Source organism: Balaenoptera acutorostrata, chromosome 5, assembly GCF_949987535.1.
Source record: "Balaenoptera acutorostrata chromosome 5, mBalAcu1.1, whole genome shotgun sequence".
Lineage (NCBI taxonomy): Eukaryota > Metazoa > Chordata > Mammalia > Artiodactyla > Balaenopteridae > Balaenoptera > Balaenoptera acutorostrata.
The window spans coordinates 122,098,145-122,112,110 of NC_080068.1; the positions used below are offsets into that span (position 1 = coordinate 122,098,145).

Here is a 13,966-nt window from a genome sequence, read left to right on the forward strand (position 1 = left end):
ATGGTTCTATGTGGTAGATACTGTAACCTCCATTTTACAGACGAAAAAACTAAGAGTTTGAGAGACTTTACTAATAGCACACCACTGTAAATGCTTAAGCCAGGAATATAAAAGCAATTTAGAGATCTTGAGAGGGAACTTAAATTCATTGGCTCGGCTAAATGTTTCTCACTGGTACCTAATTAATAACTTCAATGCAAACTTTACTTAGAAGCAGTTGCAACAGGTTAGCTTACACCTACCATTTACTACCTTGAACTGTCAATCCTATTACCAGGCACTTATTTTGGTCACATATAAAACAACTTCTCCCTTAAGTAGCCACCATCATCTTATACTCAATTGACTGTTTATTACAATTCTATTTCCTCCCAAGTGTTTGACATAACAGGAAAAGAATTCCCAACTCATGCATTCCACAATCTCCAACCCACTCATTTATTCAGTCATTTAATGAATATTGAATGTCTGCCAATATACTAGACACAATTCTTGCTGCTGATGATATAAAGCCTAAGTCTTTATGAAGTTCATATTTTAATAGGAAAAAGAGATACCAGATAGATGATAGAGACAGATTGATAGATGGATGACAGCTAGCTAGCTAGCTAGCTAGACAAATAGATATAGATATAGGTATAGATAAAATAGTGTTATGTTCTTGTGGCAAAAACTGAGAGTTGTCACCCAGTAATCATTATCTTCTTTGTCAGTAAATGAACCTCTGAATTTAACTGGGAGTGGCCACCCAGAATAAAATCTACATTTCCCAACCTCTCTTGAGCTGTGTTTGGCTATGTGACTAAGTTCTGCCAAAGGGATGTAAACAAGAGAGATCTGAGCAATATCAGGACATGTTTGAAGGAGACCTTCATTACTTTTTCTTTTTCTTTTTCCTGCTGCCTTTCTCATTACTTTTTCTTTTTCCTGCTGACTGAAATAAGAGCATGCTGACTAGAACTGAAGCAGTCATTTAAGCCCAAGGGTCTGCATTTTAGGGACAATGGAGCAAAATGTTAGAGGTGACTGCGCCCCTGATAATTATGTCAATCACACGAACCCTAGATTATTTACCTCTGGACAAAGTTTATGTGTGAGAAAAACAAACTTCCATCTTTTTGAAATTTCTGTTTTTAGGGTTTTCTGTCACTCCCATTTGACTTTAATCTTAACTAATACAAAAATATTTAAAAAATAAAGCAGAGTAAGGGACTAGAGTGTGGCACCGTGTGATGTTTTAGACAGGGTGACTGGGGAAGGACTTTATGAGGAATCAATAGTTGGGGGGAGTCCTGAATGCATGAGTAAGCCAAGTGGTAGGGGGAGAGCATGTTCCAGGAAGTGGGAAATAGTAAGAGCCAAAGCCTGGATATGGGAGGGAACATGCTTCTGTGTTCAAAGACCAGCAAGGAGGCCAACATGGCCTACCTTCCCAACCTCTTATCCTGATTCCCAAACAGAAATCCTTGACTCCAGACCTTGCAGAGATCAGTCAACTTTGCAGGCACTGTTCTCTACAGGGTCTCTTCAGAAAGACTCATGACCCAGCTATGAGTCCAAGCTTTTACTCAGATAGCTTCAAGGCTCAACCTCTAAGGCCCATTACAAAATGCTCCCCCACTTCGCCATTCAAATATAACCCATTTTTCTGAACTTGCTATAGGTTCTCACTCTTGCTTAAGGGATGGCACTATTGATCTGCCCCATATTGCTTTCTTTCTTCTTGAAACTCCTTAGATATTATGGTCAATACTTTCATGTTAATTGTTAATAATCTATCATTCTGTTCTAATTCACGTATTCAATATGTATCTTTTGCCACCTCAATTAAGATGTAATGTAAGGGCTACATCTTAAAAAGTTTTAAAAATCTTTTTTGGCTAGTATCTCTTCAAACAGAAGGTACTCCATAAAAACCTTCTGTATGTTCATTCAACCATCTCACAAACTAGAAACATAATGGAGAGAACCTAATCTTTCTTGGTTCCTCCCTTTTGCCAGGAAGATATGAGTAGCTGAAGTATTTGGTGCTATATATAGTCAGTTGATGTCAGCTGGATGCCAGTCTCTTCAGAAAGGCTCAGTCCCCAGTTTGAGTCAGAGCTAGGGACCATGCTATCCCAGGCTCAAGGATAAAAACCTTCGGGCCCAAGTGCCATCCATATTCCATCTCCAGTCTTTCCTCCACAAATCAGGATTCATCCTTCCTGAAAAGCACGGTCTAAGAGCAAGGTAAGTATATTGTTTCCTAAAATGTTCTATTAGTCAGTTGTCCAAGGAAGTTCAGAGTTGTGACTCATTAATGGGCTTTCTTTGCTTTAAAGGACAGCTGTTGATGCCAATATTAAAATACTACCACCAAAGAGTTCTGGTTTAATCTGGCATCCTTTCTTCGTTCTTACAATATGCTGGAATTGATGTACTGTGATGTTGGTACAAATGAAGGCCAGTAAGGAAACAATGACAGATTAAAATAAACTGTGGAAAAGAGAGAGGAAGGGGAAAGGAGGCCAGCTCTTTCATTGTTTCTCATTGCCCAATAATCATTGTACTAGTATATAGATAAGACTGGGCCGGAAACTCTGAGAAACAGCCTCTGTTCACTGTGACATTGCCTGTCAATGAATAGCATGCTCTGTCACCAGACAAGGAACGGTATTAAAGTCTTTCAGTAGAAAGCAATAACAAACTCTTAATAAAGAACAAAGATGCTGTCTTTCAAAAGGATGATTACAGAACACTCCAAATGAGTTCTTGACATTGCCTCAATAATGTTCCTTTATTTTTCACAGGGAACAAAAAAATCATGCTATCACATAATACCATGGTGAAGCAGAGGAAACAGCAAGCATCAGCCATCATGAAGGAAATCCATGGAAATGGTATCAGTGAAAACCCTTCACAGCAATAATATAGCTCAGCATTAATGTAGACCCTTCCTGATGTTATTTAATATTCTATAGTTTACTTCCTTTAAATTCTTGCTATTCTGTCATAACAAACCTGGAGCTCTAGGGGGTGTATAAAAGCCTATGGTAACTAATCCTTTTGTAGTCATCCTTTCTCATTTGAAAGCTATTTTCAGATGAACAACTGCTCTAAAGGAATGAAGCAATCTGACAGCTGATGTACATTCTACTTGGCTTGCCTTTCACATTTCACGTTATAAGTTAATATCACCACTCTCAGATCTTTTTTTCTCTTTTTTGGACAGGTCTCATACAATCTTGTCTTCACTGTCCATCCCACAAGATCTACCTTGATTTCTTTTACCTTATATTACATAAATCATTCAAAATCTGTTCTAGCGTCCTTTTTTTTTTTTTAAGAAAGGTGTTAAATTGGAATTCATATTCATTGTGAACTTCTTTAACCCTGAAACCAGTCTTCATATTTAGTAACTGATTTACCGAGATATTCTGTGTGGAAATCTACTTCTATTTATAATTTCTAGGAAAATATAGATTTCTTATAGTCTCAAGCATATAACTCAAAAAAATTTTAATATAAATTAGATGCAAGATGATATTCCACTCTCTTCTCTAAGTTCTAGCAAAACACTCTAGAAAGTAATGCTTTATACATTGCATTTTGATTGTTATAAAGGAAATTCAACTTTGATTGTTATAAAGGAAATTGAGCAAAGGATAGCATCAATTTTAAAAGTTAATAAGTAGAATATCTAGATCGTTTTAAGGGCTGATTTGAGCCATTCCAGAATATATTTGTGGAGTTTTCAGGGCACCTCCTTATTTCCCTTCTATTAACAAGGAATGTGACCTTTTACCTGGACAATACTAAGACCTACAGCAATGAGGTCTTTCACCAGGTAGCTGGGAACAGGCATAAGTATAGCATTTTCATATTTCACCTTCCATAAAGCAAGCTGAATAGAACCAATCAGAGACTGTGTTAGATGCTTCCCCCCACAATGCAGTCATATCTAAAGGGTTCTGTTATTAAGTTTCGTTTTCTAATTTTTCCAATACAAACTCACCATACTGGATTTAATTTAGATCCATGTTTTACTATGATGTCAAACTAGTTTGGAATAAAGTGAAAATAATTCTGAATCAGACACCAGAACTAAATTTGTACCAATGCAAGGTTCCAAAATTCAGGCTTCTTTTAAATTTTGGTGCTTCTTTGTATTTCCTGCTTCATGTAGTTTACTTGAAATTGTTTTAATAGTTTCCTTGATCAATAAGGAAAAAATCAGATAATCACTTGAGTTTGAGACTAAATTATTTATCTTAAAACTAGGCTTGGGATAAGTTATCATTTTCTAATTGCATCATAATCATAAATTAATCCGTCGTTTTAATGTATTCCCAGTTTAAATCATGTGTTGGATTCTACTCTCTTATTTCTGACATAGACCTATAAGAGTATCTTTTTCCTTTTTTTATAACATAGCTTTTGTTTTTTTATGAAATATAAAGAAAAAGTACAATTACATCTCAAGGGGAAAAAACCCCTCAAGACTATAATGTCACCACCAACAGGTCCTGGCCATGTAAAGTCTGCTGAAGCCCTCCCTCCCAAGTCACGGGAAGATTTCCAGTCCCTTAAATGGAGTCACATGCTCTGCCTTTGTTTGGAGGTCAAGTACTACAGATAACAGGGATAATCACAGACTTCTTTCTTAACTCATCTCAGATAAAACAGCTGCAGTACTTTAGGAAGCAGTTTAAATAATTTCCCTCTTTTATTTCCTCTGACATCTTACATGGAACTTTACTATTTGTATATGACATAGTGTTTAGAGATCTGGAGCTAGGGGAATATCATTTTTTCTAAGGAGGCAGAAATGAGACATGGACTGCAGAGAAACCTTTCTGGGAATAATTCTCCAAACTTTCAAACACTTCACACCAACAAAAACCTGGATAATTTAAGACAAAGCATGCAACTCTTTTGATCTTAATTCTAAGACTAAATAAGTAAAATTTGGACTGGATTGTCCTCTATAAAAATGAACAGAGAAGCTATTCGAAGTTCTTCTCCCACTCCCTTCTCCCCTTGTGCATCAAGATTTTTTTTTCAGTATTATAATTCATTTATTTTTTATATCACTTTTCAAAAACATTTAGCCTGGAGGAGAATGAAATGTGACAATGAGATGGCTAAATGAGTTGTCTTCTAAACCTGAGCTAGGAGTTCAGTCCAGTTCTTGCTGTGGGGAGAGAGAGACTATAGCTGGTGAGCCTTGAGATGATCAGTAGGAAAATATAAGAATCAAAAAGGAGAGTTTTTCATCAGAGCACTCATTGAATCTGAAGGAGAAATAACCTCAAAGAATTACTGAGAAATCCTACCCATATAGACTAAAATACATAGAACTGGATAGCACGAGTAAAAATGTAGATAACTCACAGCCTCTACTAACTATACACCAAATTGTTCACTCATTATGGATCCATAATGATTTGGTGTCAAATTACGTACCAGAAGCAAATATACTACACCCTCAATAAGTAATTAATAAAAAGTATCTCCTAACACTGAGGCTCTATACCTTCAGACAGACCATCCTCAGCATCATATCATGATGATTATCAACATGGTCATCACCAACAATATTAAAAGTGTTAGAGCTGATGATTAGTAGCTGTTTTGTGTTACTACTGTGATGCAAAACCCAGAAGCTTTAAACAGAAATATCAGAGCCATTTTGCTACTATCTAACAAGTGCTATTCTGAAAGACAAAAACACCAAAATACTTTGCCATTATCTGTCATGAATTAGTTGTGGAGGCAAGAAAAGATGGCTTATAATGGTTCCATGCCCACCAGCCCTGCGCTATTTACTCCTGATGCTGTACATATTCTCCAGTGGTGATCATGTTTCTCTCTCACTCAGTAACTCATTTGAGACTTGATTACTGAAGGAAGAGAGAGAGAGAGGGAAGGATAAAAGAATAGGAAGTAATAAGTCTATAGAGAAAGAGAATGGGGAATGAGAATGGAAGAAGGAGAGGCACTCTAGAGCAACTGGCATCCGTCCAGAAATGGTGGGGAAAAGGAATAGGAATTAAAATTATCTAAGAACTGGGAGTATGCTGTCCCCTGATCTTAAGCACAGATATTGCTGACAGTTTAGAAGAAAAGCTTCAGAAATAGAAAGACTACAGTTGTTTCAGTCACCCTACAGTTTTCGCACCTGGGCTCTGTGAGGGCTTTTTTGGTATGTTTTTTGTTTGTTTGTTTTTTCCCTCATGACTGGTGAACAGCTTTTCCCAGCACACAGAAGAGGACTGAGCAGATTGTTTTTGTGATTTCAGGAAAAGAGTTTAGTCTGTGGTCTGAAAACAGGAAGCCAGGTTCTAAATGGAGTGCTGTTGTTGATACCGTACCAGGAGCCCTGAGTTCCAGACCAGACAGCAGATTCCTCATCTGAAAATGAAGAGGTTGGATCTGTTGAGTCGTCTAATTCTAAAATTTCATGATTCTAATATATTGAGCTATGTGCTCAAACATCAGTGTATTTGAGTTTTTCCACCAATAACAGAGGCAATGATAATATTAACACAAATTGCAGGGGCACTTTGAAAAGCATAGATATAATGTCTTGACTTTCAGACGAAAGATAATGTGAGGACCCCTTTTACTTTTCCTGTATAAGCATGTCTTAAATTGTAATTAATCAAGTCATCAATATAAAAATGAGGACACCAGGAAGGACTTAAACACCACAGATCAAATGTAAAAAGTCTAGGGGAGAAAAAGAACTTAACCTAATGCTTAATGTACAAATTTGTTAGTTTTCTTTGGTTTAAAAATTCACATTAGCATTCTCATAACCCGAAGAAAAAGCATGCTTTATTTTGAAAATTGGTGTGCAATAATATGTTGTGAAATCATGAATTTTTCTAAGCGTGTCATAGATTTCTAAACCTCTAATAACGCTCTCCAGCAAAGTAGCAGCAGAGAACTAGGCTAAATTCCAATTTATACCAAAGTTGAAATTACAATGTTTAATTCTTGCCATATTCCATCATCCTAGAAGAATGAAGAACATCATTTCTTTGTTGCCTTTTTCACTCTAATATGCTCTAGATAACATCTTATAAACAGTACTAGATGAATTACTGGTTTGTGTAACTCAATTTGCATAATTCAGTACATTGGTAATCTCATTTTTTAAATGTTTATAGATTTACACAGTTATTGAATGGTAATACTTTAATTAACAGTAAATTTTTGAACTCAAATCAAGGCAAGGAGATATGAAATAGGAAAATATAGAATCCCAGATGAGTTTCAAAATCAACTTTTTAATCTAGAGAAAATTATTAAAAATTACTAATAAACTTTTAATCAAATGTAGACTTTTCAAGTATTATTCAAAATCACAGTCTAGACTATTAACTTTTATATAATATGTATATATGCATGTTGCACTACGCAATAATGTATATTTATGGACTATTATTCAATCCACACAGGCCAACTGTCTGTAAACAGGCAGAAGAGTCCTGTTAAGCTCAGAGAAAATCTCTTGGCTTCAATCAGGCTTTTAAGTAAATTGATAGGACCACCCTAAAGTAAATCAATTTCAGTTATCTCCCTTTCTGTGGTTTTGCCCATTTTACCAGAATTGCAGCTGCCAGTGAATCATGGGGATACAGTTTTAAAAGATCTTTTGTCTTACTACTATTATTTGTAAGTGGGTATCTTTACAAACTATGAATTGGATTCACTGATCCAACTAAATATGTAACTTTGGCAGGATCAAAATTACAAATTAAAAATACAGAACTACCTGTGCACACATAAATCCTTGTTGACTAAGTTTTAGAATGTTAACCTATGAAATAAATGTGAAAAAAAAATGTTTCCTTTGGAGGAATTTAGATTCAGTGTCTGCTCATAAGACTGCATATTGAAGAAAGGTTTGAAAAAAGAATTGATCACATTTTCAAAGATCACTGATACTCTCCCAATAAAATGCAATTTTCCATTTGTTTTCCAGTACTCATAGTAATATGGCTAAAGTGGAAGGAAAGTATACTCAAAAACCAAAAGTTTTAACTTTTTAATGTAAGATTTTAAATCTTAATTTAGCTACAAAAATAATGCACATTTTAGGACATTACTGAGAAAGAATATTGATTACAATTATTTAATATTTCTAGTAGATTGAAAAATGTGGAGGTTTTTGTGGAAATTAATTTGATAATGGTCAAGACCCTAAAGTTATATTTTAATTGTCTTTTATAATTAGATATTTATTCCAAAATAATCATTATTTCCTTAAAATAGTAGCAAACTATAATAGATTAAGTCCTATAAAATATTTAAAGAATAAATGGAAAATTCTGGATCACTATAAACAACATTAACAGGAAAGCATGCCTGGCAATATTATTTTCAATAGATGATCTAATGCCACAAAGACAACCTTCTAATCCATCAGGGCAAGGATATGAACCCTGAATAAGTTATATCATTTATCAGGCATCCAGATTAAACACACTGTTAAGACCCTGCACAGAGGTTTGCAATAAAGGGCAGGGAACAGCTGAACTTGGATTTTATCTGCTCAGTTGACACCATTCTTTTCACTCTGAAAGTTTAAGTAAATGAAAGTGTTCATACATTAGATTTCCCAACTCACAGATGGTCTGGAACTCCAGCTCCAATTACATCATAAACTTAACTACTGGAAGGCAAGGGAAAAAAAACCTTGGAGAATTTAGTTTATGTCTTTTATTGTTTGTTTGTTTATGCAAAATATATTGACTTAAAATGTTCCTATGTCTATCAGTATGCTAGTGAATATTTAACTGGTTCTTTGGGGGGGAAAATGCCTTGGTTTGTAGAATTTGCCAATTTCTGTGGTATAAATACTCTTGCCATGGCCAATTTTGAGCTACCATCAAGGAGAAACTGAATGCAGAGTTGGGAAGAGATGTGTAGTAATACAACACTATACAGTATTTCCACCATACAGATATAATAGATATAAGAAAACATTAAGAGCATAGATAACAGCAAAAAGGAGTAAAACATTTAGAAAGTGATATTTTTGAGTATTTATTGCTTTCTTTTTAATATAACTTATTATTAAGTTTATATAATTTAATTTTAATAGTGGTTATGTTCAATGAGTTTAACTACTGGCTCACAGAATTTCTGAAAATTTATCAATTGACTCTTGTGAGCCAGTGCAAGCCTGCTCCAGACACCACTAGATTTCTCATGCAGTGCTTCTGGTCCCAGAGATCCACAGTACCTTTAGATGGTCACTCAAAGCCAATTATTAACTCACTGTCTGTTACTTACAGAGTAAGAGGGAGAAAATTTAGGCTTAAAGGTAGTAGAAGGAAGTATGAAGAATAAGCAAAGAGCGTTGAGAGTTGGTCAATTATTTTGTGTGCCTCCTTCTCCTCTTTCCTTTTGTCTCTTATATCTCCTCTCTTGTGGTATAAATTTACTAGTAATAATGGATTGTACCAACTGATTATTGAGGGTAGGTAAGTTCCTCATGGCTCTTGCTGCACATCTACTCCTTGTAGCAGCTTGGGTGATGATTATTGTGTTTTGCTAAAAAGGAGTGAATGTTTCTTATGAGCCCAAAAGAGTCTGGCCAGAGGTATATCCATATTTTACACTTCTGCTCTTTTTTTCCTTTCCTCTTCGAGGCCCCCACTGCTGGGCTTCTAGGCTATTCTTCTTTACTCTTTCTTGATTCCAATCTTAATAGACTTTTGGACCTACATCAGTGAGATGAAGATCTGAAGAGAATGACCATAGTTAGCATGCTTTTAGTTGAAAATAGCAGAAAATCAGAAACCAACTAAAGGGAATTTATTGCCTCAAATAACTGAAAAGTTCAGAGGTGATCTGGTAAGTCTTCATCTGGCAGCTCCAGTATGCCATTAAGGACCAGGTTTCTTTCTCCCTCTGCTCTGATTTTCTTGGGGTAAGCTTCACCCCACATCTGGCTCTATCATTTTATCAAGTACATACCAACAGTTTCCTGAGCAATATACATCCGTGCTTACCTGCAGCAGGAAAAGAAAGTATCTTTGGCACAATGTACACAAAGAAAAGTCCTGATATTTTGCCTCATTGGCCTAGGTCAGGTCACACACCTATTCCTGTATCAATCACAAAGGTAATTAATTCCTGTTAAATATACCCCAGAAAACTATTGTAAATCTAAGTGGCCAGAGGGATGGAATTCACTTAGGGCATGTGGTTATTTCAGAAACATTGGTGGAATCAGCTAATACTGGGGGCCATTAGGAAGAGGAAAATGAGATAAAAACATTTTCTCAAATTTTTGCCTTGGGATCCCCAAATTAAACTTATGCCATAGCTTGAAATTTAGAACTTATAGAAAACAACATAATAATAAGCTATTCCTTTTTCTAGCCCCTCTATTTTCATTTAACTGTTTATAATGACTCAAATTGGTAACAGAAAAGGAGAGAAAGAGAAGAGCTGCATCCCTGTTTTGGTTTCCTTATGAAAAAACTTTGTAGCCTTAACTGTAAGGAGAAAGATTCTATTGCTATAATATAAAGACTGTCGCCTTTGCATTTTCTAGTGGCTGCCTGCTTTGGGGCATTTTTATTTCCTGAAAATGTCCCATTAGAAAATTTGTTTAAAAACATTATTTGTAATATATAAATACATTACATAGAATGTGTATTCCTAGAAGGTTAATGGACAAAAAAATCTATGGATTTCGATTTTCTGTGTTATTATTTTATTCTGTTTCTCTCTCTTTCATTGCTAATTGAATTATTTTAAGAAGCATTTAAAGGAGATTTCCCCTCCACCCCATAGCATTGCATCAAATTACTATAAGCCATATTGTGTCTTTTTGATCATTTGTGATCTAAAGGGAACTTGCTATTTTGATTCCAGAATCAAAAATCTGAAATAGTCCACTCCTGTCACACTTTCTAGAACACTGAGGGATATATTCATAGACACACTGAAAAATAACCCAGCTCCTCCTTCCATGTTGCTAGCACACAGTAACAGAGACTCCAAACACTTGCAAATAAACAATAGTGAATATTCCCTGTAGAACTCAGCAGAGCTGGCAAACAAATCCTGGGAAACTGTAAAATACCCTCATCCACCCTGCTGTGCGCCTTCATTCCTCTTCCATAAGCTATTTCTGCCAACCCTGGGGACTGTAAAGCACATAATTTTTTTTTTTTTTTCACCTTAGAGAGTAGACAATGCCACTCTGCACTGCATTAGGAAGGGCTATGAAAATTTTTTAAATTGAACATTTTTTTAATAATAGACTTTATTTTTTAGAGCAGTTTTAGGTTTACAGAAAAACTAAACAGAAAGTATAGTATAGTGCCCCTATATACCCCTTCTCCTGCCAACACACAGTTTCTCCTATTATTACCATCTTGCATTAGTGCGTTATACTTGTTATGACTGACGAACCAGTATCGACGTAGTATTATTAACTCAAGTCCACAGTTTACATAAAGTTTCACACTGTGTGGCACTGTCCTATGGGTTTTCATGAATGCACACTGTCATGCATCTGCCATTACAGTATCATACAGAAGAGTCTCACTGCCCTAAGATTCCCCTGTGCTCAACCTCTTCATCGCCACTCCCTCCGCACAGCCCCTTGGCAGCCAGTGATTCTTTTACTGTCTTCCAATGTTTTGTCTTTTCCAGAATGTCATAGAGTTAGAGTCATACAGTAGCCATTACAGACTGGCTTTTTTCACTTAGCAATATACATTTAAGGGTCATTCATGTCTTTTCATGGCTTGATAGTTCTATTAAACTTTTAATTTTGAGATAAATACAGTTTACATGCAGCTGTAAGAAAGAATACAAAGCAATCCCACGTACCTTTTCCCAGTTTCCCATAAGAGCAACCTCTTGCAAAACTATAGTACAATATCGCACCCAGAATATTGATATTCATGCAGTCAAGAGAGTCCTACCAATCACTAATGTCTCCCATTTATATATATATATACATATAGTTATATATCTTTTCATTTTAAGATGCTATAAAATGGAATCATACAGTACGTAACCTTTGGGGATTGGCTTTTTTCACTCAGTGTAATTCCCTCGAGATAGATCCAGTTGCTATGTTTCAATAGTTTGTTCGTTTCTATTGCTGAGTATCATGCTTTGGATGGACCACGGTGTTTTTAACTTTTTACCTACTCATTAAAGTACATTTGAGTTGTTTCTTTTATTATTATTATTATTATTAAGAATAAAGCTGCTATGACCATTTGTGTATAGGTTTTTGTATGAAGATAAGCTTTCATTTCACTGGGATAAATGCCCAGTATTGCTGGTAGTCCTATGTTCAGTTTTTAACAGAACCTATTAAATTATTTTCTAGGGTGGCTGTACCATTTTACATTTCCAGCAGTGATGTATGAGTGATCCAGTTTCTCCACACCCTCCCCGCATTAGATGCTGTCACTATTTTTCATTTTGGCCATTCTGATACGTGTATAGTGATATCTCACGGTTTTAATTTGCATCTCTCTAATGACTAATAATGTTGAACATCTTTTCCTATGCTTATTTGCCATCTGTATATCTTCTTCAGTGAAATATCTCTTCATGTCTCTTGCCCATGTTCTAATTGGATTATTTGCTTTTTTACTGGTGAGTTTTAAGAGTTCTTTATATATTCTAGTCTGTTGTCAAATATGTGGTTTGTAAATATTGTTTCCTACTCTGTAGTTTGTTCTTTCATTCTCTTAACACAGTCTTTCTCAGAGCAAAAGTATTTAATTTTGCTTAATCTATCAACCGTTCCTTTTATGGACTGTGCTTTTGGTGTCAAGTTTAACAACACTTTGTCCAGCCCTAGATCCCAAAGGTATGATCATGTGATTTTTTTCTTTAGCCATTTAATATGGTAGAATACATTGATTTCTGAATATTGAACCGATCTTGTATCCCTGGCATAAACCCCACTTGTTCATGGTATAGAATTCTTTTTATGTATTGTTGAATTCTATTTACTAATATTTTGGTAAAGATTTTTGCTTCTATAAGCATGAGGGATATTGATCTGTAGCTTCTTTTTGTGTGTGTTGTTTCTGTTAGCTATCAAGGTAATATTAGCAATAAACTAATTGGGAAGTGTTCTTTCATCTTCTATTTTCAGGAAGAGACTATGTAGCATTGGTGTTAATTCTTCTTTAAATGTTTGGTAGAATTCTCCAGTAAAACCATCTAGGTCTGAAGATATCTTTTTGGGGAGATTTTAAAATTATAAATTCAATTGCCTTATAGCTATAGGATTAATCAAATTATCTACTTCATGTTGGGTGAGATGTGTTACTTTCTGCTTTTCAAGGGATTGGTCATATTTTTTCTGTTTTCAAATTTATGTGAATTTACATGTAGAGTTGTTCATAGTATTCTCTTATTATCCATTTGCTATCTGCAGTGGCTGTAGTGATATCCCCTATTTTGTTCCTGATACTGGTAATTTGTATCTTCTACATTTCTTTTTTTCTGTGTCAGTCTAGCTAGAGGTTTGTCAATTTTACTGATCTTTTCAAAAGCCAACTCTGTGCTCAACTGATTTTTCTCTATTGTTTTTCTGTTTTTAATTTCTACTCTTATCTTTATTATTTTCTTCCTTCTGCTTGCTTTGGGTTTATAGTATAGATTTGAGACTTTTCCTCTTTCTTTTAATGTATGCATTTAGTGCTATAAATGTCCCTCTCAGCACTGCACTGTCTGTGCCCCATAAATTTGATATGCTCTATTTTTAATTTCACTCAGTTCAATGAATTTTTTATTTCCTTTGAGACTTCTTCTTTGACTCATGGATTGTTTAGAAGTGTGATTTTTTTTTAGTTTCCAAATGTTTGGAGATTTTTCTGTAAACTTTTTGTTACTCATTTCTAGTGTGATTCCATTGTGATCAGAGATCATATTGTATATAATTTTGATTCTTTTAAATTTGTTGAAGCTTATTTTATGG

General features: G+C 35.0%; 1 protein-coding gene across 2 annotated transcripts in view; it reads left to right on the plus strand.

Moving 5' to 3' along the window:
• The first annotated feature begins 2,061 nt into the window (after window positions 1-2,061).
• Window positions 2,062-13,966, plus strand: part of MYOZ2 (myozenin 2) — a 34,918-nt gene continuing 23,013 nt past the window's right edge. The window contains exons 1-2 of one of the 2 annotated variants that reach the window (XM_007172422.3): window positions 2,062-2,232; window positions 2,793-2,882. In XM_007172422.3, coding sequence (XP_007172484.2) covers window positions 2,807-2,882 — 76 coding nt within the window. In that variant the 5' untranslated portion in view covers window positions 2,062-2,232; window positions 2,793-2,806. Of the gene's footprint in view, window positions 2,233-2,792; window positions 2,883-13,966 lie in introns of those variants that run through there. The other variant, XM_057547010.1, reaches the window with a different exon arrangement.